Source organism: Canis lupus, chromosome 18 (assembly GCF_003254725.2).
Source record: "Canis lupus dingo isolate Sandy chromosome 18, ASM325472v2, whole genome shotgun sequence".
In the NCBI taxonomy this organism is placed as follows: domain Eukaryota; kingdom Metazoa; phylum Chordata; class Mammalia; order Carnivora; family Canidae; genus Canis; species Canis lupus.
The window spans coordinates 50,558,969-50,580,823 of record NC_064260.1 but is presented as its reverse complement, the minus strand read 5'-3'; the positions used below and the strand labels follow the sequence as shown (position 1 = coordinate 50,580,823).

The 21,855-nt window shown below is 48.5% G+C and overlaps 1 protein-coding gene and 2 long non-coding RNA genes across 5 annotated transcripts in view; 2 read left to right on the top strand and 1 right to left on the bottom strand.

Annotated features, from left to right (window-relative positions):
• The window catches only part of SPTBN2 (spectrin beta, non-erythrocytic 2), a 38,504-nt gene extending 27,645 nt beyond the window's left edge, over window positions 1-10,859 (bottom strand). Inside the window, exons 1-2 of one of the 3 annotated variants that reach the window (XM_049096853.1) lie at window positions 10,381-10,859; window positions 3,317-3,495 (exon numbers count right to left, since the gene is read on the bottom strand). In XM_049096853.1, the coding sequence (XP_048952810.1) occupies window positions 3,317-3,473 (157 nt within the window). In that variant the 5' untranslated portion in view covers window positions 3,474-3,495; window positions 10,381-10,859. Of the gene's footprint in view, window positions 1-840; window positions 1,252-3,316; window positions 3,496-9,713; window positions 9,799-10,380 lie in introns of those variants that run through there. The other 2 variants (XM_049096854.1, XM_049096852.1) reach the window with 2 other exon arrangements.
• Window positions 1,382-4,361, top strand: LOC125752981 (uncharacterized). The gene is made up of 2 exons (XR_007403731.1): window positions 1,382-2,849; window positions 3,581-4,361. It is a non-coding gene; the product is annotated as an uncharacterized LOC125752981 (long non-coding RNA).
• Window positions 10,860-16,351: 5,492 nt separating the features above from the next.
• LOC112659269 (uncharacterized) lies at window positions 16,352-20,102 on the top strand. The gene is made up of 3 exons (XR_007403730.1): window positions 16,352-16,488; window positions 17,719-17,946; window positions 19,801-20,102. It is a non-coding gene; the product is annotated as an uncharacterized LOC112659269 (long non-coding RNA).
• Window positions 20,103-21,855: the final 1,753 nt, after the last annotated feature.

Sequence of the window (21,855 nt, the reverse complement as noted above, 5' to 3'; positions counted from 1 at the left end):
AAATCAAAAAGACTCGTCCCTGAATTTCACATTCCTATGCACCTCACCCATTAAACATAATGACACACCCACGTCTACTACTGTCTCTCTTACCTCCAACCCCTGAACCTGAGCGAAACTTGGGGTCCTGACAACTGCACTGGCAGGGCCCTGCTCTGTGGGCTTCCTTCCTTTCAGGGTCTATGCGCCCTGCCTGGGCTGGGGATTGCCCAGATCATCGTCCATCACTGGATCGTGATGCCAGGGGCACAGGGGTGAGGCCATTTTGGCCCCCAGGTAGAATAAGAGGAAGATGTAGAATCAGTGGCAGCTAGGAGGAAACTGGGCAAAGCCAAGGACCAGAGATAAAGCATAGCTTTACAGGGTGTCCACAACATCCACAGGCACCTCCCTCCAAAAGAAACCCCACAGTGGGTCCCAGGAATTCACTGAAATATTGCTGCCAGGATGAACATACACCTGCTCTACACCTGAACCTGTCTGCACCAACTCTCTCTGACATAGTCCCTGGTTTCTACACACACACACTGCTCCTTCCACACCTTTAGACACCTACTCAGAAACCCAGGGCAACAGGGACAAGCCCTGGGTTGCTTGGCTTAACAGCTGTCCCAGCAGGTGCTTCATCTCCAAATCCTCCGTGGTGACAGCCTCCCCGTGTGCTGACCTGGGCGCCGCCACCACGCTCACTGTCCTGCTTCCAGGGGGCCCGAGCCTTTCCCCACTCTGTCAGCACCCACGAGGCATTTTCTGGCCTCTGGTAATTAATTATTCCCCTTGCACACTGTCTCCCAACACTCCGCGGGGGCTCCTCCGTCGGGGCCCGGGGCGGCCGCTCACCTTGCAGCTGTTTGAAGCGGCCTTCCAGCACGCTGGCGTACTGAGCGGGGTTGATGAAGGCGGCTGGCGACAGCAGGGGGCCCCCCGGGCTCTGAGCCCCTGCCACCGCCTCATAGTAAAAGTCGCCCGCCCCGTTGAGGCCGGGCCCGTGCGCCCGGCTCAGCCCGTTACCATTCATGCCGCCCGCTGCCTCTCACGCGGCCGGGGCCCGGCGCCCATGCCCTGCCCGTGTCCGTCCCGGAGCCCCGGGGTCCCGAGCGTGGGCTGCCGCCGGGGAGTCGGCTCCAAGGCGGGGAACGTGTCGCGGAGCCGGGGAAACCGCGTGCCGGCCGGCCGAGCGCCCGAGCTCCGGGGCCCGTCGGCAGAGCACACCTGGCTGCGGCGAGAGGACGCGGAGGCGGCTCCCGACAAACAGGTCGGACGGTGTCGGGGAGGGGGGAGGGGGAGGGGAGGGGAGGGGAGGGGCGGCGGGGGGCGGGGGGCGGGGCCGGCGGCGGAGGCGGGCCCGGCCCTGCGGAGCGAGCGCCGAACTGCCAGCGCCTGCAGACCCGCCCCTCCGGCCCGAAGCTGCTCCGCGCGGGCCCCAACGCAAACGCCCACTTCCCGAAGGCTTGCAGGTGTGACAAGGATGGCCCATCTTGGGGTGGCGCTGGGAGGTCCGCCTTCGGGACGTGAGCTTTGGTCCCCAGCTCGGAGAGCAGAGAAAAGAGAAATCCTTGAGGCAAAACCAGCTCAAAAGGTGCGGGCCACCGTACCAGGCGGTTGCTTAAATACTCTTTATCTGTGACACAGGTGATCGAATCTTCCCTACTTGTTTGCCAGCACTTGCAGTTCCGGCCTCTTTCCTGCCACTTGGTTCACCGAGCCCTCCTCAGACAGGCCATTCCTGGCCCCCAGTACAACCCACTGCTGGGACATCTGCCACATTCTCTTCCGACCCCTCTCTGGGCTTCAGCTCATGCCCCTTATAGCCTACTCCTGCCTCTCTCCTGTCTTCATTCAGTATTTATTTGGCATCTACTGGTGCAAGGCGTAGTGCTAAGTTAAGTCCGTACAGAGAAGCCTCTTCGGGAGAGCCCAGTTTGCTGGTGGAGAAATGACAGCTCAAGGTGGCATGTGTCATGTGTGCACAGACATGGTGACAGTCCTGGGTATCATGTGGCATGTGCACACAGACAACATGACAGTTCTAGGGTCAACATGCATCCCAAACCAGGGTATCAGGGAAACTTTTCCTCAGGTGACATTGTCCACAACCCACTCTTCTGTCTTCTCTCATCTATAGAAACACTGATATGATTGTTTCACAATCCAGCCTAAAGACTCAATCGGAAGGGCAGAGAGGTCCTGGAGAAAATACATGACAAGGGGTTCCCACAGCTAAGGCCACCACACAAGGGTCCTCAGATGCTGGGCTGCCTGAGAGGAATTACCTGGAGAGCTTTTTAAAAATCCTAATGTCTGGACCATAGGTCCAAAGATCCTAATTCAATGTGTCTAGGAGTCTGTATTTGGAAGTCTGTATTTGTAAAAATGTCCCTGGGTGATCCTGTAAAGACTGCTGCCTGGTTTGGGAACCACCCCCTCAGTGTCTCCCTACTTCCAGAAGGCCACCCACTCATTCCGGGGGCACTGCTTCCAATGGGGAGGAGCAGTTGTGGTCTCTCCCACTCACTGGGCTGGGGGGACAGCAGGTCGGTGGAAGAGACAAGGGTGGGACACGGAGGAGGGAAGCCAGACGGGGCGGGTGGCCTTAGGGTGTGTGGGTGATTCAGCCCCACGCCAGCCGCTGGTGGTGTCAGGTGGCAGCTGTACTCTTGTTGCCATGACAACTCCTCCCCGGAACGCAGGGAGGCCCGTCAGACGGGTTTGTTTGTGCTCAGAAAAGCTGAGGGAAGAGCCCAGGCCTGAGGGTAGGGCAGGGGCCGAGGTGGGTTGAGAGCAAACTCGGGAGAATGGGCGGCTGCAGAAACCAGCAGCGGGTGGAGGGAACTCGCTTCAGGGAACAGGTACATGAAATAAAGGGAGGAACAGGTACAGGAGATAAAGGGAGGAACCGGCAGCAGGTGGAAGGAACAGGTGGGGAGGGAGCGGGGAGGATAATGGGCTGGGAGGGAGAACAGGTGTGAGAGGTGACACAGAAAACCAAGGAAGACCCAACAAGGGGATGAAAGGTAAGGGAGGGGTGGGTGGAGATGGCAGGGACTAAGTATGAAAGAGTCAAGGACCATGACTCAGGACATAGAAGAGCAGAGCTGAGCCCTCTGCTCGGGGGAAGGGAAGCTGGGGAACATTCTGGATTGTATGAACTTTACTCTTGGCACTGGAATTGGGGACCAGGGGCTTGCGGGGGTAACGTGGGTCAGCTGGCAGCTTAGAGAGAAAGCTGGTCTTCCCACGAAGTTGGAGGACCCTCCCTGACAAGCTTATCTTCCCAGACTCCACAGCATGTCCTCTGGCCCTCCCCGGACCTCACCTGCCAGGGCCTTAATTCGAGACCTCTCAAAGAGGCGGGCTGAGCTGCTGTCATTGTCCCAGTCCGAGTCAGGCAGGTCCCAGCGGTTGTTGATGTCGCTGTACTGGCCCTGGATCTCCAAGCTGTCGAAGTCTGTGGGTGACAGGGTGCTGCTCATGGTGGCAGGTGGCCTCCTGCTCCTGCAAGGGGGAACATGGCTGGTGAGGGGCATCTCAGGACCACTGAGCCCACTACTCACTGTGTCCTTCTCTCCTCTTGCCCTAGATCTGCTCCGCTCTCCTGAGGGCCAAAGGCTGAGACTGGTTCATCAATGGAGATCAGACCTTAGTGGGAGAAGGGAAGCCATGGTGGGGAAGTAGAGGGACAGGACACCAAGAGATAAATGTGGAGTGAGACAGAAAGGCAGGAGTGCCTCAAAGTGCTGTGGCAGAGAGGAAGGGCTGCAGAGACGGACAGTGAGCAAAGCTGGGAGCTAAAAGTGTTAACGATGGCTAACAAATGGCATGGCTCAGGACAGCAGTGCACAGGCCAGGGAAACACACAAGCAGATGTGGGACCCCATGAGCAATAATGAGTATAAACTTTGATTTCGTGGTTCCACAAACTGTTCGGAGCTCCCACGCCACACGAGACGATCTCCTATCCCCAGGAGGTGATTTGAGATGAAAAGACCCTAATCCTGCTCTCGAGCTAAGATGCATTTATAATACACCAGGAAGCTTGTGATGCCCTTAGGTAAGTATAGACAAAGTGCCCAGGAATTGAGAGGAGGACACAGTATGGTTCTCCCTCCTTTGCTTCCTTTTGTTTCTCACAGGGAACAAGGGAATACCTAATAGGTGCTAGATAAACGTCAGCTATGAGGGGGATCCCTGGGTGGCTCAGCGGTTTGGCGCCTGCCTTTGGCCCAGGGTGTGATCCTGGGATCGAGTCCCGCATCGGGCTACCGGCATGGAGCCTGCTTCTCCCTCTGCCTGTGTCTCTGCCTCTCTCTATCTATGTCTATCATAAATGAATAAATAAATAAATCTTAAAAAAAATGTCAGCTATGATATGTGTCCCTACTATGTACATGCATCGCCTCATCACACCCCCTAAGGGGCAAGGGTTCATTGACCAGGAAACTCCACCTCTTAAGTCATGGTTCAAGGTCACGCAGCTGGAAGGGGCAGAGTTGAATTTTAAAGAGAGGTTCTTTCTGACTTTGGGGAACAAGCTCTTAATCACAATATTTACATGTGCCTCGAATCTCCTGGAGCCCTTCAGAGCTCCCTGGGACATTTCAGCACCCATGGCTCCCTTCTAGGGCCCAGGCTACTGAAATTAGGACCACACATGCTTGCCAGCTCTACTCATGATTCTACATTATGCAAACTTTGTCCTTCTCAAAACTAACAAATAAATTTTAGATTAGCTGCTAGGGATTTTTAAAAACCCTCTACTGTCCACAGTTCTCATGTAATTCACCATTCAGCAGCCATTCAAGGGAATGGAGGGGGCCCAGTCTGTAACTTTATTAGAATCTCAATTCTACATTTCTAATTTTCCTAGCACCTCTCAAACACAAAGACATTTTAGTCTTTCTGTAGACATAGCTACTTCCTAGGGCGGAGGCTATCATCTTGGCAGTCTCTGGCTCTGGAAAGATGGACAGGAGAACCTCGTGTGTAGTTTAGGAAAAGAGGAAGGGATGGGTGGTGAGTTGTGGGAGGGTAGGAAGGTGTGTTCCCTGGCACACAAAAGCAGAGCTTGGCTTCTGTCATTAACTGGTTCCATGAAGCTGAACCTGACCCTGACCCCCAGGAAGCCAGGATTGTCCGCCCCTCCCCTTTCTTTCAAAGAGAGAGCAGGCAAAGTTTCCCTGGGAGTAGCATTAATGAGGGGTGAGGAAACTAAGGTCTAAGGTTCCTAAATTGGGCTTTGCATTCCCTGTAATAGGAAAAAGAGCTTAATTTCCACTAGCCTGGGACACGTTTCTCATTTTAAAATCCATCATTTCTTTTAATCTCCAACAGATTCTTTGAATTTACTCTGTAAATATTTATATAAAAATAAATTCTAGGGCAGAATTCAGTCACCCTGAGCAGAGTGCTGTGGGCAAGGTGTGACCTGAACTAGAGTCATCTAATATAGGCAGGCACTGAACAGGGAAGCAGACCAAACCCCAGGACCTGTACTAATTCCATTTCTCTCAGCCCTTCAGGTCCAGGCTTCCTCACCAGTAGCCAGCTCACACTTTGCTCTGGGATTGACATTTCCAGTACTTTCTCTCTACATAGACCTCCCTGCAGAAACACCTACATACAATGCCCTCCAGCCTTCTGTTTCCATGACCCTTTTGCCTTTTATTAGGAGTCACAGACCTACTAAATCCTGCCCCCAAGACTATGGCCAATAAGCTGTTAAAATATAACTGATTTGGGGGTGTTTGTGTGGCTCAGTCAAGAGTCACAGAGCATGTGGCTCTTGATCTTGAGGTCGTGAGTTCAAGCACCATGTTGGGCATAGAGGTTTCTTTATAAATACAATTGAATAATAATAATAACTGATTGATTTTGGATTCCTTTGGGTGGGCCTGCACTTTCCAGTTCTCTACAGGCCCCGCCATTCCCTTTTCTCTCCCTCCTAGCCATGTCACATATTTTTCTTACTTCCCTGGGCTCTGAAAGCCTCTGAAGTTTTCATTTTTTTTTTAAAGATTTTAAAAATTTATTATTTATTCATAGACATAAAGAGAGAGAGAGACAGAGAGAGAGAGGCAGAGACACAGGCAGAGGGAGAAGCAAGCTCCATACCAGGAGCCCGATGCAGGACTAGATCCCGGGACTCCAGGATCGAGCCCCGGGCCAAAGGCAGGCGCCAAACCGCGGAGCCACCCAGGGATCCCCACTCTGAGGTTTTCAAATCCTGCTTGCCTGACCCCGTCTCCAAACCACTGTGTCTCCCTGGGGCTCCATCAACTGCACAAAACCTAAACACATCTTAATCTGGCTTCCTTTTGGTGATCCAACCTGGTCCTCCTCTATGGGGACCCAGGCATGGGATCTAGACCTCCCAGTGAGGTCTGGCTGTTAGATCCTCTCCATAATTTTGAGGAGAAGGTATGGAGTAGGAATCTCTCCTCCTCCCAAATAGAAATTCAGCTACTTAAATGCTCCTTTGGCTAAACTGAGTTTTGACACATGTGCTTTGTGTCCTGAATTTCCGGGGATGCTGTCATACAGATAAGGAACCAGGGTGGCACGGTGTCCTTAGGTCATGGATCTCTATAGGACCACATGTTGGGACTCCAAGGAGTTTGTTTTCATGGACTTGCATGTGAATGATGCTCTCTGGTGTTGTTTAGTGTGGTGGTTCTGCGGGGCTCTGAGTTTTGGTTTTCACGTATCTGGGCTCTGCAGTCCCTTGGCCTTTTGGGTGATACTCTGTGTTCTCTATTCTCTGCTGCTATCTCTAGATTCCTATAGTTTTCTATGGAGTTTCTTTACATAGATCCTGCTCTATGTCATTCCTTACCTATGATCTGGGTCTCCATACTCATATTTCTTTAGCGTGCCTGTCCACCAGCCTCATAACCCCCTGTCTCTCTGTACGCTGGAGAATCTTCAACCTTTTTTTTTTTTTTTTTTTTAGAATCCTCAACCTTATTCTTCCCCATGGATTCCCAACTCTGGCAATAGGATGGCACAGCAGCTAATCCAGATTACAGTTTCACCAGCACCTTATTCTTAGCCACTGACCTCAAGGCCAGGCCCAAGTAGCTTACATTGTTTGTTCATGCTAGAATAAAGCCAACTCCCACCAGCTGCAAGCTTGGGGTCCTGCTAGATTCTCCACCTAAAGTGCTGCTGGATACAGACTCTGCTCAGCCACGTGAGGATCCTCAAGAGCAGCTGTCCCACTTCCCGTTTCCTCCCGTTTTAGCTGGCATGTAAGGCTAGAAATCCTATCCTGGGCTAGAGCCTGTCTTTTACCCTAATTCCTCCTCTGGCCACATCCCGCTCCTGATTAATTCTTTACCTAGCTCCGAGAGTTGACGGTTCCCTCGTCTGCGCTCCCACAGCACTTGGAGAGCAGCTAGTATTTGCCCCCATCACATTGTATTACGCTTAGTTGTTTATGTGTCTCTCTGCTTGCTCCACTTTTAACCCATTGAGGACAAGAGCCGTGTCCTACTCATGTTTGTCTTTTCCAAGCCCATACAATAGGTATTCAGTAAAGAAAGAATGAATGACTCAACCATAATTCTTTTTTTCTTGCTGCTGCTGGTTTTTTTTTTTTTTTTTTTTTTTTTTTTTGCCAGCAAATTGATTCTTAGAGCCGGAGAAAAACTCAAGGAAAGAATAAAATGGGATTGGAGAATACCCTCTGCTGGAGGACTCTCTGGGTTAAACCCTCAATTCGGGATCCAGGATTCTCAAACTTGCATGAATTACAATTACCTGGAGAGCTATTAAAATACAGACCACTGGGCCCTGCCCCCCCCCTCCACCCCAGGGTTTCTGATTCAGCAGATCTGGGGTGGGGCTCATAAATTTGCATTTCTAACTAGTTCCCAGAGGATATTAAAGTAGTGTTTTGGGGACGACACTTTGAGGGCACAGTTGTCCAAAGATGAGGAGGAGTAGAGTTGGTTAGAGGAGCAATGAGGATTGAAGAGACACAAAGTTTCAGGGGTGAGTGTGACTGGAGGTTAGCTTCTGGGGGTGGGGGGGGTTCAGGCTCTATCCAATGCTAAGCTCAAATATAGCTTCTCTGAGAGACCCCAAGACCCACAAAGAGCCAGAAGCCTCAGGCAATGAGAGAGGAAATGAAGATGGAGTGGACTCTAGATCTAATGAGACAAATAGAGCTGCTGGTCCCACAGGCAAATCACAGATGTGCGGAAGAAGGAAAGGACGATGGCGGAGACGCTATGGGGGGGTGGGTGGGGGCAGAATTGAACAAATGACAGTAGGATGAATAACAGATGAGAAGAAATGGGGACCTTGGGCAAATAAAAGTCTTTTTTGATTCAAAGTATGAGTGATTGGCAGAGACGTAAAAGGAAAAAGAGATCACAAACTCAGGGCAACTAGGAGGGCATAAGAAAGATGCACCCAGGGCAATCAGAGACCCCTGTGGAGAAACAAAACCCTAACCCATATTCCTCAAGGCTGAATTCCTGGTGAAAGGCAGCGACTCTCCTCCAGCAAACTTAAAGACTAGGCTGAAGAGTGGCACTGAATTTTTGTTTGATCTTCTTTGCAATCCTCCACTCAGGACAGAATTATTCAGACTAATTTTCACTCCCTTGCTGTGCCTCTCCCCCAAGCCTGTAATGGCCGGGTTACATCAGTTTTTTGCAAGGGACAAATCCAAGATCCATATTAACTTTTTCCTCTTCGGAATTGGCCAAGAGGTTGTCCAGCACCCGAAGCCAACACCCACACTTGGAACTCAACGCTGGCCCTTTCACCTTCAAGGAAAACTGGTTTGTGGATACCCTGCCCATACCTGCCGGAACCGACCGGCTGTCCAGCGCTAGAATTGTGGCTGCTCGAGGGCGAAACAACCCACGGAGAGCAAATGCAGCAGGTTCGTAAAGGGACAAGCCCGCAGCGCAGCCGAGCATGCGACGCCATGGGGCCGATGGGGGAAAGTGGTTCCGCGCCAGAGTGGACAGTAGATGCCCCACCGTGGTGCCGGGGTCGGAACACCCCAGCGGGGAGGCCTTGCCCGCTAGTTCTGTGCGGGGCGACTCTAAGCCAGCCGTCCAGGTGTCCCGGCCACGGAAACACCTTACACCGCTCCTTCCCCACCCCCTTCGCCCTCAGCTCGTGTTCTGGTCACCACCGCCAGCCGTGTCCCCTCTCACACACGCACCGTGAGGAAGCATAAAGGAGAGCATGGAGCAGCTACCGAAGAGGCGAGGAGGAGCCCCTTGGGCTCCAGAGGGAAGCCCCCAGCAAGCCCCCGAGAGGCAGCGGGGCGCTCGCACGCGCGGGCACAGACGGCGGAGCGCGTCCGCAGCACCTGGATCAGCGCCGGCCGCTCGGCGGAGGAGCGTCGGCGACCGGAACAGCGGGCGCTGTCAGACACGCTCCGAGCACCGCCGACCCGATGCCTCAACGCGTTTGTCAACCTCAACTCTTGCAAGACTCTTCTCTCCAATCCGGAAAGGCCCGCGTTCCCCACGCCTCGACCCCCACCCCCGGTACCTGGGTGGCTGGCACATGACTCTCCATCCTGTCCCCGGGACCGGGCGGAAGCGAGGGCCCGGCGCCGCATCCTCCCTCCCGGGCTCTCCCGGCGGGCCCGACCTCGACCCCGACCCCAACCCCGCCGCCCGCACGCGGCCGCACAAAGCGCGCCGCCCCGCCGCCGGGACAAAGCGGGCCCGGGCGCCGGCACCTACCTCGGTGCGGAGCGCCGGCCGGGCAGGCGGGAGTGCGGCGGGCGGGGGCGCACCGGTGGTCGCCGCGCCCGCAGCCTGGCCGCGAGGGGCGGTTGCGGGCGGCGGCGGGTGGCCGGGGCGGCGGCGGGGCGCACGGCTAGCGGCTGCGGGCGCTGTCACGGGGCGCGAGCGGCGCGGGGGGCGCGCGGGGCCGGCGGCGGCGGGGCGCGTGGCGGCGCGCGGGCGCGAGCGGCGGGACTGCGGCGCGCGGAAGGAGGACAATAGCCTCCCCCTGCCGCAGGCCGCCGGCTCCCGCGGGAGGCCCGGGACCATCTGGAGCCCGCGGCCCCGCGGGGCTCTGGGCGGGGCCCGAATCACCCCCTCCCCGCCCGGCGCCATGGCAACCGCGGCCCCTCTCCGTTCTCCGCGCTGCTCCCCGGCCCGGGGTCGCTGACCTTCCCCCGGGCGAACTCCGGCGGTTCTGCGGCCGGCTCCCGACCCCCGCCACCTTCCGCGTGGGTGCCCCCTGTAATGCCGCCTTCCGGTCACCCCGGGGCCACCGGGTACCCCCCACACAGCTTGCGGGGCTCGGGCTCCGCAGATTGAGGACCCCCACCTTTGTCCCCACTCCTCCTTTCCTCCCAAATCTATCCCTGAGACACACAATCCTTCCTTTAATGGCACTCACCGCCCGGAGGGTTTCCCCAAATTCAGCCTCTGTTTCCTTTTCAAATTTTCATCCGTGGGCACCTCCAGTTCATCTCCCTTTAAGCAATGCTTTCATCCATCCCTTCTCTCGAGCATCCTTCTTCAGGCAGGTAGGCCAGCTCTCTTTCCCAAAGCGTCTCCATGGTCTACGTGGTGGAGATTCGCCTGCTCGCAGATCAGATTCTCAGAATAGTCATCACTGCAGCTTCTCTCTGCTCCTTCTCAGCTCCTCTCATTTATCAACCAGGAGAATTCCGTCCTACTCACTGTCTTAAAAGGGAGTGGGGGTGGGGATGGACATTTCTAGGCCTGGCACAGCTGGGTTTCTCCTTGGTTTAGTAGCATCTGAGTGGTTGCAAGGTCTTAGGTCATTAAGCAAGGTGAACTGCTATCTGCTTGAGAGAAAAGAATTATGCTCAAATAATAATAAAGTTATAAAGTGCCACCTGCACGTTAAAAATGCATTATCCAAAAAAAAAAAAAATGCATTATCCCATGTGACACCCCCCACCCCCCACCCCACACTCCAGCTCTGAGAGGTAGGTTCTGTTCTTCCAGACTAAGAGGCTAGGCTTGGAGATGCACAGCAAAAACAGATTGGGCTTTGTACAGAGCAATCAGAATTTACCCATTAGATTGTGCTGTCTCTGATGATGCAGGCCTGTTTCCACCTGGGAAATGCCTGAAATGGCCAAGTAAGGGCAATGTGAAGGATAGGGTTTGTGTGAATTACTGGGTTTAAGGTTTTATTTATTTATGGGTAATGGAATTGTAGGATTTTGCTCCTTTCTGAAAAGGTACACCTACTGAAACAAATTTGTAAGTGATTGAAGTACTTTTCAGTTAGGATTTTGGCGGGGTGAAATCATTTGTTTTAAACTTATTTGAAAACATTTCCAAGGGGGAAAAAAAAAAAAGATCTGCTACCAATCCTGTCTGGTTGTATCATCTCACCTATCTGGCCTTGGTTTTCCTAGTTTATAAAATGGGTTGGAAGGGATATCAGGGAGTTGCACTAAAAGGTGACCTTGAACTTCTCTTCTAGGTCTGATATTCTGATTTCACCACCAGACTGGAAATTGATCTTCTGAGGTGTGCCTCACTAGTAGCTACAGTTCAGGCTTATTTATTACTTATTTTTTAACAGTCGCTCTTCAGGCAATGGAGTCAGAGAAGGGAGAGCATAAACTACAACTGTTCCCAAGGGTAAGAGTGAGTGTGTTCAGGGGGAAGGGAGCAATGAGGTGTGTTTTTGGTCATCAAGGAGCCTTGGCCAGGGATGTTAAAGCTGATGGGATGAGAATCAGCTGATCTGCCAAGGAGCCAGAACACCCAACCGACTACTGCTCTACTGCTATGGGAACCAAGGGTCTCAACAACAGCTATTGGATTGTGACCCAATTAGGAGACAAGAATATTAAGTCTATGGTCAGCATACTAACAAGATCTTTTATATAGTATTTCCTATTTTTAGCATTTCATAATCCTTTAAAAAGCCTTGTAGGGTAATGGGTAGCCCGGGTGGCTCAGTGGTTTAGTGCCACCTTTGGCCCAGGGTGTGATCCTGAAGACCTGGGATCGAGTCCCACGTCGGGCTCCCTGCATGGAGCCTGCTTCTCCCTCTGCCTCTCTCTCTGTGTGTCTCTCATGAATAAATAAATAAAATCTTTTTTAAAAAGCCTTGTAGGGTAAACATTATCATTCTCATTTTCTTGATGAGCACACTGTTCTTCAGACACCTAAGTGAATGCCCAAGTTCAGAGTTAGTTCATGGTGGGGACATCAGGTCTTCCAATTCCTAATATGTTCTTTCCCTTCTGTTAGAGAGAGTGTAGCAGAGTGGTTAAAAGCATCAGTTTTGGAATCAGACTCTTTGGCTTTAAAAGTAGTTTTGCTGCCTACTTGCTGTTGACTTGGGGCAAGTTGCTCAACCTCTCTGGGATTCAGGTTCCTTACCTGCAGAATGATATCATAGGTGGGGATCAGATGCGTGATTGCAGGTGCCTGACACATAGAAAGCTCTCAACCGGTGTCAGCCATTATTATTTTAGGAGAGTATCATTTTACCATACTATTTCCCAATTTGGGGAGGAAGCATGCTCAATAAAGAGAACAGTGAGATGGCTGGTCTCAGTTGTTTTGGAAACTTATTATTTTCTCTGTAGTACGTCAGTATAGTCAATGATGGAGGGGAAAAACGTCTTCTTCCTTTTTACATGATTTGCAACAGTGAATGGAAGGAAATCCACAGAGTGTGCTGAGCTGCTCTGGAGAATCCAGATTTGCTACTCATGTTACCAAGATTAGTGGAAAGTCCTGCCCCTAAACCTCCAGACCTAGCCCAGGGTTCATCTTTCATCCTGTACCATGGAAGAGATGTCTCTCCTGTCTGAGACTGATTCTTCTGGTTCCTACATGAAGTGTCATCCCCTCCGGCAGTCTCATGGCTCTCAGTCATTCTGGTGAGTTCCCTCTCTTCTGGCTCCTTCTCATCAGCATTTGAACATGCGCCAAGTATCTGCTAGCTTAAAAAACAAGTGAGAGACCCTGATCCTCCTCTGCGTCTTGCCTTTATGATCATGATATTCTTGAGTGATTTGAATGCATTGGCTCTACTACCTTGCTTCTCCTTGAGCCAAACATTCATTTAAAAACTATCTGACTTAGGAGCTCGTAGGTGGCGCAGTCCGTTGAAGGTCCATCTCTTGGTTTCAGTTCAGGTCATGATCTCAGGGATTGAGCCCTGTATCAGGCCCCACACTCCAGAGTCTGCTTGAGATTCTCTCTTTCCCTCTCCCTCTGTTCCTCCCTCACACACACTCTCTCTCAAATAAATTAATCTTTTAAAAAAATTAAACAAAAACTATCTGGCTTATGTGTCAGGCACTGTGCTGGGATCTGGGGATCTAATGATGAGTAACATGGACAGTCTCTATCTTCTTGGAGCTTATATTCTGGTAGGGTTGACAGACATTAATAAAATAACACCCTTAGATATATAATTACAAAGTATAACGAATGAAAAGTTCAGGATGCTAGGTAAGAATTTAACAGAGCGTCATAATCTAGTGGGGGGGGGGCATGTCAAAGGGGACCTCCCTCAGATCATTAGAGCTGTGATCTGAAACATGACAAGTGTTAACTAGCCTGAGAATAGAGGATAATAGTAGTGGGTAACTAACACTAATTGGGGATTATGTTTCTAACACTTTATGCATATCATTTCATTTCATTCTTATAAAAACTCTGACAGGTGAGTATTAACTTTATTCCACAGAAGAGAAAAATGGAGGCATAGAGAGATGAAATGTCTTGCCCAGGGTCATGTAACCAGGCTGAGGTGGAGCTGGGATTTCTAGACCAGACGTCTGACACTTGAACCATGTTCGTAGCTACAGAGACACAAGAGCATGTGGATGACAGACTTGAAGCAGCAGGGCACATGGTGTGTGTAAGAAATGGAGAGAAGGGTAATGGGAGGGAAAATAGAGGGCAAGAGGGAATATGTGCTGAATTCTGGCTGGGGAAAATAGGCAAGGGCTTGATCATGCAGGGGTTTCTAGGTCCTTTAAAGAATTTTGGTTTTCACCTCGGGAGCCCTGGGAAACTATCGAAGGATTTGAAGCCATGGAGTGAAGTGATCCACTGTGTATTTTTTTTAAGATTTTATTTATTTATTTGAGAGAGGGAGCAAGAGCCCAAGCACGCAAAGCAGGGGGAGGAGCAGAGGCAGAAGAAGTAGGGTCCCCACTAAACAGGGAGCCCTATGTGGGTCTCGATTCTAGGACTCGGACCCGGGAGTCTGGAATCATGACCTGAGCAGAGGACAAACAACCCTCTGAGCCACCCAGGCACCCCTCTACTGTGTATTTTTAAAAGATTACTCCAGCTGCTATGTGGGGAATAGAGGAGTGTGCATGTTGATGTGAGAAGCCAGTTGAGAAGACCGGATTTGGGTGAAGAGAGTGTAGGTCTCAGAACCTGCTGGGTTTGTGATATCTTTGGCCCAATCAAGTGGACATACTTAGGGGCAAGTGCATCTGGGTGCACAGCTCAGAATGGAGACTTGGACTTCGATACACATCTGGAAAGCATCAGTGCAGAACCAGATGGTGAGTGAAGGAGACGGATGGGCACTGATGCAATTGATTTAGTCCAATGCAATATAACTTCCATTTCTCTGTAGCTACTTTCAACAAGGTCCTCAGGAATCCTCTTGCTAAATCCAGTGTTAATTTACAATTGCCTCCTTACTATTCCTCTTGGCAGTGGTAGATTTTAATTATGCCTGCCTCTTGGGATTTTCTTCTTTTGGTTTATGGTTGCCACAGTCCTGGTTTTCCTTCAACCCCTGTGGTCCCTCCCTTATTTCTTTTGTGAGTTCCTTTCTGCTCATCACTTAATTGTGTTGTTGCCATTGGTAATAGTGTTTTGTTCTAGGCTCTTTCCTAATTCTATGCATTCTTCCTGGGCCTCTTTATCTACCGCTCTGCAGCCAGAGCATCTTTTTTTTTTTTTTTAAATCATTTAAAGATGTTTTATTTTTTATTTATTCATGAAAGACACAAAGAGAGAGGCAGCGATAGAGGCAGAAGGAGAAGCAGGCTCCCCCCTTCCAGGACCCTGGGATCACGACCTAAGCCAAAGGCAGATGCTCAACCACTGAGCCACCCAGGTGCCCAGAAAGCATCTTTCTAATACAACATTCTGACAAGTCTCTCCTCTGTGGAAACCCCTTCAGTGGCTCCCCAATGCCTTTGGGGGTAAAGCCCAGAGTTCTTAGGGAGTTGACACACCCCACTTACCTCTCTACCCTCATTGCTCACCACTCCTCTTTTGACGCTCTATATCCTGACATAAGGAATCTGTTGGAGCTTTCCCAATGTTTGTGGGATTTTGAACATGGTATTCTCTTTGTGGGAAATTCTTCCTTTTCCATTTACCTAGGATTGATTTACTGGTCTGTTGGGTCTAAATTTAGGTGTCACTTCCTCCAAAAAGCATTCTCTGGGCTTCAAGTCTGGGACAGGGGCCTTCTGACAGAACTCCATGTGACTGTTACTGCCCATTGGTTGTGTTCCTTCTTAGATTATGAACTCTGTGAGAAAAGGGAGCACATTCATTTCACAGTTGTGTTCCTAGTAGAGCAGACATGTAGATATCTGTGCAACATTTTAATGAATGACAGAAAGGACTTTGGGAGAGAAGGGGATTTCTTTTTGTAAAAAGATAAAACTAGATGTTTTCATATCAAACAATGTGTTTCTGTTTCTTTTACCCTGAATCTATCCCCCATGATTAAGTAGCAGCAAGTGCTTTCTAGATGCAGTATCCTCTGCATAGGGATGACACAGAAAGATCAGGGTCAAAGTCTTGGGCTTTTGAATTCTTAACCAGACCATTTTTTTTTAAGATTTTATTTATTTATTCATGAGAGAGACAGAGAGAGAGAGAGAGGCAGAGACAGAAGCAGGCTCCATGCAGGGAGCTCGATGTGGGACTCGATCCCGGGACTCCAAGGTCACGCCCTGAGTAGAAGGCAGGTGCCAAACCACTGAGCCACCCAGGGATCCCCTTAACCAGACCTTTTAAAATCAAATACAGAGAAGATGTTCTTTTATTGTTCCTCCAAGTTTTTATTTAATTCCAGTTAGTTAACCTACAGTATAATATTAGTTTCAGGTGTAAAATTTAGTGTTTCAACACTTACATACAATGCCCAGGGCTCATCATAACAAGTGCCCTCCTTAATACCCTTCACCCATCTAGCCCATCCCCTACCCACCTCCCCTCTAATAGCCATCAGTTTGTTCTCTATAGTTAAGAGTCTGTTTCTTTGCCTGCAGAGAAGCCTGCTTTATTTATTTATTTATTTATTTATTTATTTATTTATTTATTTTTGGAAAAGAGTTTAGATGCATCTTTGGGCTCTGCCTTCTGTGCTCACCACAAACAACAGTAGACAAAAGAGACTTATGTTCCATTCTGATCCTAGAACTCTGAGAAGACAAAGCATTTCAAAGTTCCCTGTGCTAACAAGGGACTGCTACCACAGAGTAGAAGTGGCACTGTCACCTCTGGAGGCAAAGTAGGTCTTAGATAAATTGAATTTCTTCATTACCTACAGCCTTCTCACTCCCTAAACCTGAGTCTATTTGACTTGACATTTGGGGGAAATTTGAAAAGTTACTTGGTGCCCAGCCCCTGAGAGGAGTGTAATGATGAGCTGAGAGCCCAGTGACTGTGGGGATTGCTGTGGAGTGGCAGGTGAACCCCACAGTAGAGGCTGAGGGCTGCATGGCTCAAGCCAGGAGCCAGTTGAAGACTCAGGAGTACTAGGAAGAGCTGAGATAGGAGCCACTGAGCTCCTCATAAAGGAATCACTGTCTCTTTCTAATCTACACACCAGGGAACACTGTAGCAGGTACAGTGGCAATGGAGTCCAATGGCCAAGACCAAGCGAGGCAAAAGCAACAGAAGATGGCATTTGACCTCGGTACCCTTCCCTGATGTCAGAGTGATATGTGAACCCCCAACTGGAACATTGTCAGGAGAAAGAAACAGTTGAAGTTTAAAACTTGGAAAGATTGAGTTGTCTGGAATTGGCAAAGTTATTTTTCTGCCATTAGTAGAAATGGGGGCTGTAGAGCTAGGTTAAGAAATAAGGAAAATTGCACATGTCCTCACCTGGGTCTGTGACTTGAGATTATAAACAAGCCTGGTGTACAAAGTCAAGGTCAGAAAGGTGGACTTGCAAGGGAAGTCCACCTTGTGTCTTACAAGGACTGACCTAATTTCCTGATGACTGTGGACCAGGAGGCTTGTATAACACCAGCTGGGGACAGGATTTGCAAAGAATGATCATGTATTTGAAAGCAAAAGTCTGCAGATGAACCAAGATAAAGCCTCAGGTCAAACAGGGTGTTCTGATGCTGGGGATGGTGGAGGAGGGGAACAGAGGACAGAAGAGTACTACCTGGAGCTCCCTTATATAGTGTAGAAAAGTCTGAGGTTCTAGGAGTCTTGAGGGGTGCATTCTGAGCTGAACAATGTTATGCATGCATACTGTTGGTGACTAAACTGGAGAAACTGAAACTGATTTGAGGACATAGAAGTATTACATCCATTTATCTTTGTCCATTTTGGATTCAAAACAGCAGTTTATTTATGGACCATCCCTCCCCAACTATTTTTAACTTGCAAATCTAAGCACCATTAGAAATTGGACCTAAAAACACATTTGAATGATTTCAACCTGTCTAGGAGCAGACTGGTTTTTTTTTTTTTTTTTTTTTTTTTTTTTTTTTTTTTTTTTTAGGAGCAGACTGGTTGATGATGATTCCACCACTTTTGATTTCACCTGTCAGTAACGAACCACTTCCTTCTTCTAAGAAGCTGATACCATAAAGCCCTGAGAATACACAAATCCTTTGAAAAAGTGTCTGATCACACCCACCTGCCTGAAATAAATTTTGGCAGCATCTGCTTCATCCTAACAGCTGAAGGGAAGTCTTTGGAGTTCCTTGATCAAATTGCACTGAGAAATGTGAGTTGTGTGGGAAACCTACAAAGAGTAGATTTTTGGGTGCCAGAACCCAAAATGAGTAGACTTAGTGTACATCTTTGAAGCTGTAAACATTTTAGGTCAGTTTTCTGTATTGTAGCCTAATTCTCTGATGTGGAGATCCACAGCTATGTAGCCAGTCATTTCAATTATTATTGGCATCTGAAACTTCCTGATGGTTAAGACAGAAGACTCTGGAGTCTTATGGCCTTGTTGGAATTCAGGCCCAACATTTTCTTTCTTTCTTTTTTTTTTTTTTAAGATTTTATTTATTTATTTATTCACGCAGGGAACCCGATGTGGGACTCAGTCATGGAACCCCAGGATCATGCCCTGGGCCGAAGGCAGGTGCTAAACCGCTGAGCCACTCAGGGATCCCAACATTTTCTAATTGTGTGACCTTGTATCAGTTATTTAACTTCTCTAAACTTTGGTTTCCTCATCTGTAAATAGGGGATGAATTTATTTTTTAATTTAATTTAATTTTTAAAAAAGATTTTATTTATTTATTTATGAGAGACACAGAGAGAGGGGCAGAAACATAGGCAGAGGGAGAAGCAGGCTCCCTGTGGGAAGCCTGATGTAGGCTCCATCCCAGGTGGTGGTAGTGGGATGGCAGACGTTCAACCATGAGTCACCCAGACTCCCCAATAGGGGATAATTTTAAAGGAGTTATGGTAAGAAATTAACTAATGCATGAGAAGCACAAATTAGTACTTAATAAATATTAGCTATTGCTATTATCATGATTTTACTTGTTTTGTATGCAGACAGATCTTGCCTTAAGTAAAATATAACATATAAAAATTGAGATTTGCATAAAAGTTTAATGGGGGAGGTTCTTCATATCACAACAAAGTTCTTCAGTCTATGAAAGAACGGATAACAGGGTTTCTTTTAGACAGTCGGCTTCTCAGTGTGTCTAAAACAATTTGATTCACACACAGCTAGGTTTACACAATGTGTTTGGAACATAGCTAGTATACAAAGCACAGGACATCTGTAATACAATCATCCAGGCCAGGTCTGAAACACTGTGACAAGTTAACAATAACAATCCTGGATATTCCTCTCTGTCCTTTATACAGGGATTAGATGACTTCTCTGTGGTTTCAAAGTGCAGAGGTGGGACCAATGGGTGGAAGATGCAGTGGGGGAGTTTTAGTTCAATATAGTGAGAAACTCCTTACCAAACCACTGCTGTCCAGAACTGGAACGGGTTGCTTCTGAGGTGGCAAATTTCTCAACATAAGGTATTCAAGTAAAAGCAAGATATCAATTTGTCAGGACTGTTGGAATGAGTATTACATGAAATGGGGAGGTGAATTAGGGCAGTGTTTCACAACCCTAAGTACATGAAATATATTGTGCAAACTAGGTCAGTTCTCTACCTTGGATACCAGAAAGGGGTTGAGGAAGGAGGTACAAAGAGGCTGTTCAGGAGGAGGGTTGGGGATAAAGGAAATGAATTGGGAAAAAAATACTACTTCTCTGGTTGGGAAATACTAGATTAAATGACTTCTAAGATTTCCTCTAAAGACTCTAGGGGCATGTGGCTAGCTCAGTTGGTAGAGCATGCAACTCTTGATCTCTGGGTTGTAAGTTCAGAGCCCCAAGTTGGGTGGAGAGATTACTTAAAAATACAAAAAAAAAAAATCTTAAAAAAAAAAAGATTCTAAGACTCTCAAATTGTTTCACAGATTTTTTTTAAAACTATATTCCTGGGATAATTTTCCCATTTTAGTTGAGGAAAACTGGAACATAACACCAAAAGTAAGTGATAAAACAGGAAAAGAATCCAGACATCCTCACCATTTTAGAATTTTGATTCCACAGCCTCTTTTCAGCTGGTGAGAAGGGAAGTTGAAGAAACAGAAGATAATAGAAGTAACGCTAGAATGGATGAAATCAAGTCAACCTCAGTGATCAGTGGAAAATCAGCTTCACGAAGACTGCATATTACTAGCTTTAAAGACTCCATACACCAGCATGCCTGGCAGAGTCCTTAGAGTACTATAATCAGATGAAGACCGAACTAAGACTACATGTGGAGCCAGTGTCCTCTTTTTCCCAGAATCTTTTTCCCAGTTAGCCTATTTGTCTTTCAAATAAAGTTGATCATCTGGCCTTTGGATCAATAGGTTTCCTCAATCATACAGGACCAGATTACACTGCTTTTTCCATTCCCAAAGCTTCTGTGCCACAAAGAATGCCTCCTACACAGTGGACATCAGCTAAGACATCCAACCCTGCCTAGAGAGAAAGTTAAAAGCCAATTAGACAGTAGAACAAGCTTTGTGATATAGATTTTATTGGTTATCAGGGAAGAGTAGGAATTACACATTAACAGGGATGAAATGAAATCTCCCCAGTTGGCCTGGGAACTTACTACTGATGGATGAGGAATCAGACTCTGTACGGGGGTGGAGTTAGGGGGTTGGGGGGGGATTGTCAGCTGGGAAAACCAGGAAGTCATCTAAGAAGTTGAGGAAGAAAACATAGGGAAAAGTGGTGAAGAAAATAATACTCCATCTATACAAACTCTAGTATTGTCTTGGGGGAGAATTTTTTGCCCATAAGTCTTAGAATGAGGAAGGACAAATGCTGTAGTCCAAGAATTGGTACAAAAGTCGGCACCACTATGGCCTCTAGTGCCCCCAAAACCTAACATACCTCTGTGAGAACATCCCTGTCTGACCCCAGATAGGAAAGCAGAGAGGGAGGTGAGTAGCAAAGCTGCCCCAGATTCTGTGCTCCAGGTGGAGAAGGCCTCAAGAAGGTGAAGGGATGAGCTAATCTGAGCTTCCTGGCCCCATTTCCAAGGATGTGATTAGTGGAGAGGCACCTGGGACCTGCTCCATTTCAGGAAACCCGGTTATGGGAACTGGTGGGGGACAGACTTGGCTCAGGACCCGAGAGAAGCAGTTAACCCTTTCCTATTGCGTGTATGGGAAACAGCCTCTTTTAGTAGTTTCCCAGGGGGAAAGAAACTTCTCAAATGGATTTAGTTTTGCATCAGTCCGATAAAGGAGACCTCAGGGATATTTTCCATTTCAGTTCCTATGGTCTATCTTTTCAGGGCTTTTGAATGCTCTAAAGGAGCCTGAGCACAAGGTAGACCTAAGAGGTGTCTAGGAATGACATACACAGAGAGGGCACATTTAAAAGGGAAAGACAGCTCAGCAGTTCCTAAAATGTCAAATGTCACTGTTGACCTGGCAGCATTTCTTAGATTTCTGGTTCCACTTTAACCCTTGGGTTTGGGTCAGAACCAACTTGGGGCTCTTTAGACAGGGTCTCTTCTATCCAGAGGATTTCTTCTCAGAATATGCAGGATGTTCAAAGCAGACATGCAACACTATTCTAAATACTGAGATGGGTGCATAAATGTCTGCATATTAAGGAGAATTAATATGCCACTAAGTCCAAGGACTGGGGATAACTGGCCCCCTGAAGACACTAATAATAAGACCCTGAACACCAGGGCTAAAAATGTCCAGAGCAGCATCCCAAAGCTCCTTGGCTGACCTGGTTGACTAAAGTGACCTTAACTTTGGAACTCAAATTTCTTCCTTGATTGAAGGTAATTGATAACCTCTACGGTCCCTTATGACTCTGACATTCTACTTCTCTGAGGATGGGATCTGAGTAAAAACAATTTTAATAATGCAGAGTCCAATAGTATATTAGTTACCAGACCCCAAGCAGGATGGGGCACATATTGAAGGGTTAGGAGCTTCCGTTCATTCAAACCTTAGTTTGTGGGAGAGGAGGGCATCTAAGTTCATTGATTCCTTAGTTTTTGAATGGAGGGACTGGCTTTACATGGTAGAGTTAATGTTCCTATACCACAGACCTCAGACAAGCAATCACATCCAAGTAGGAGATGCG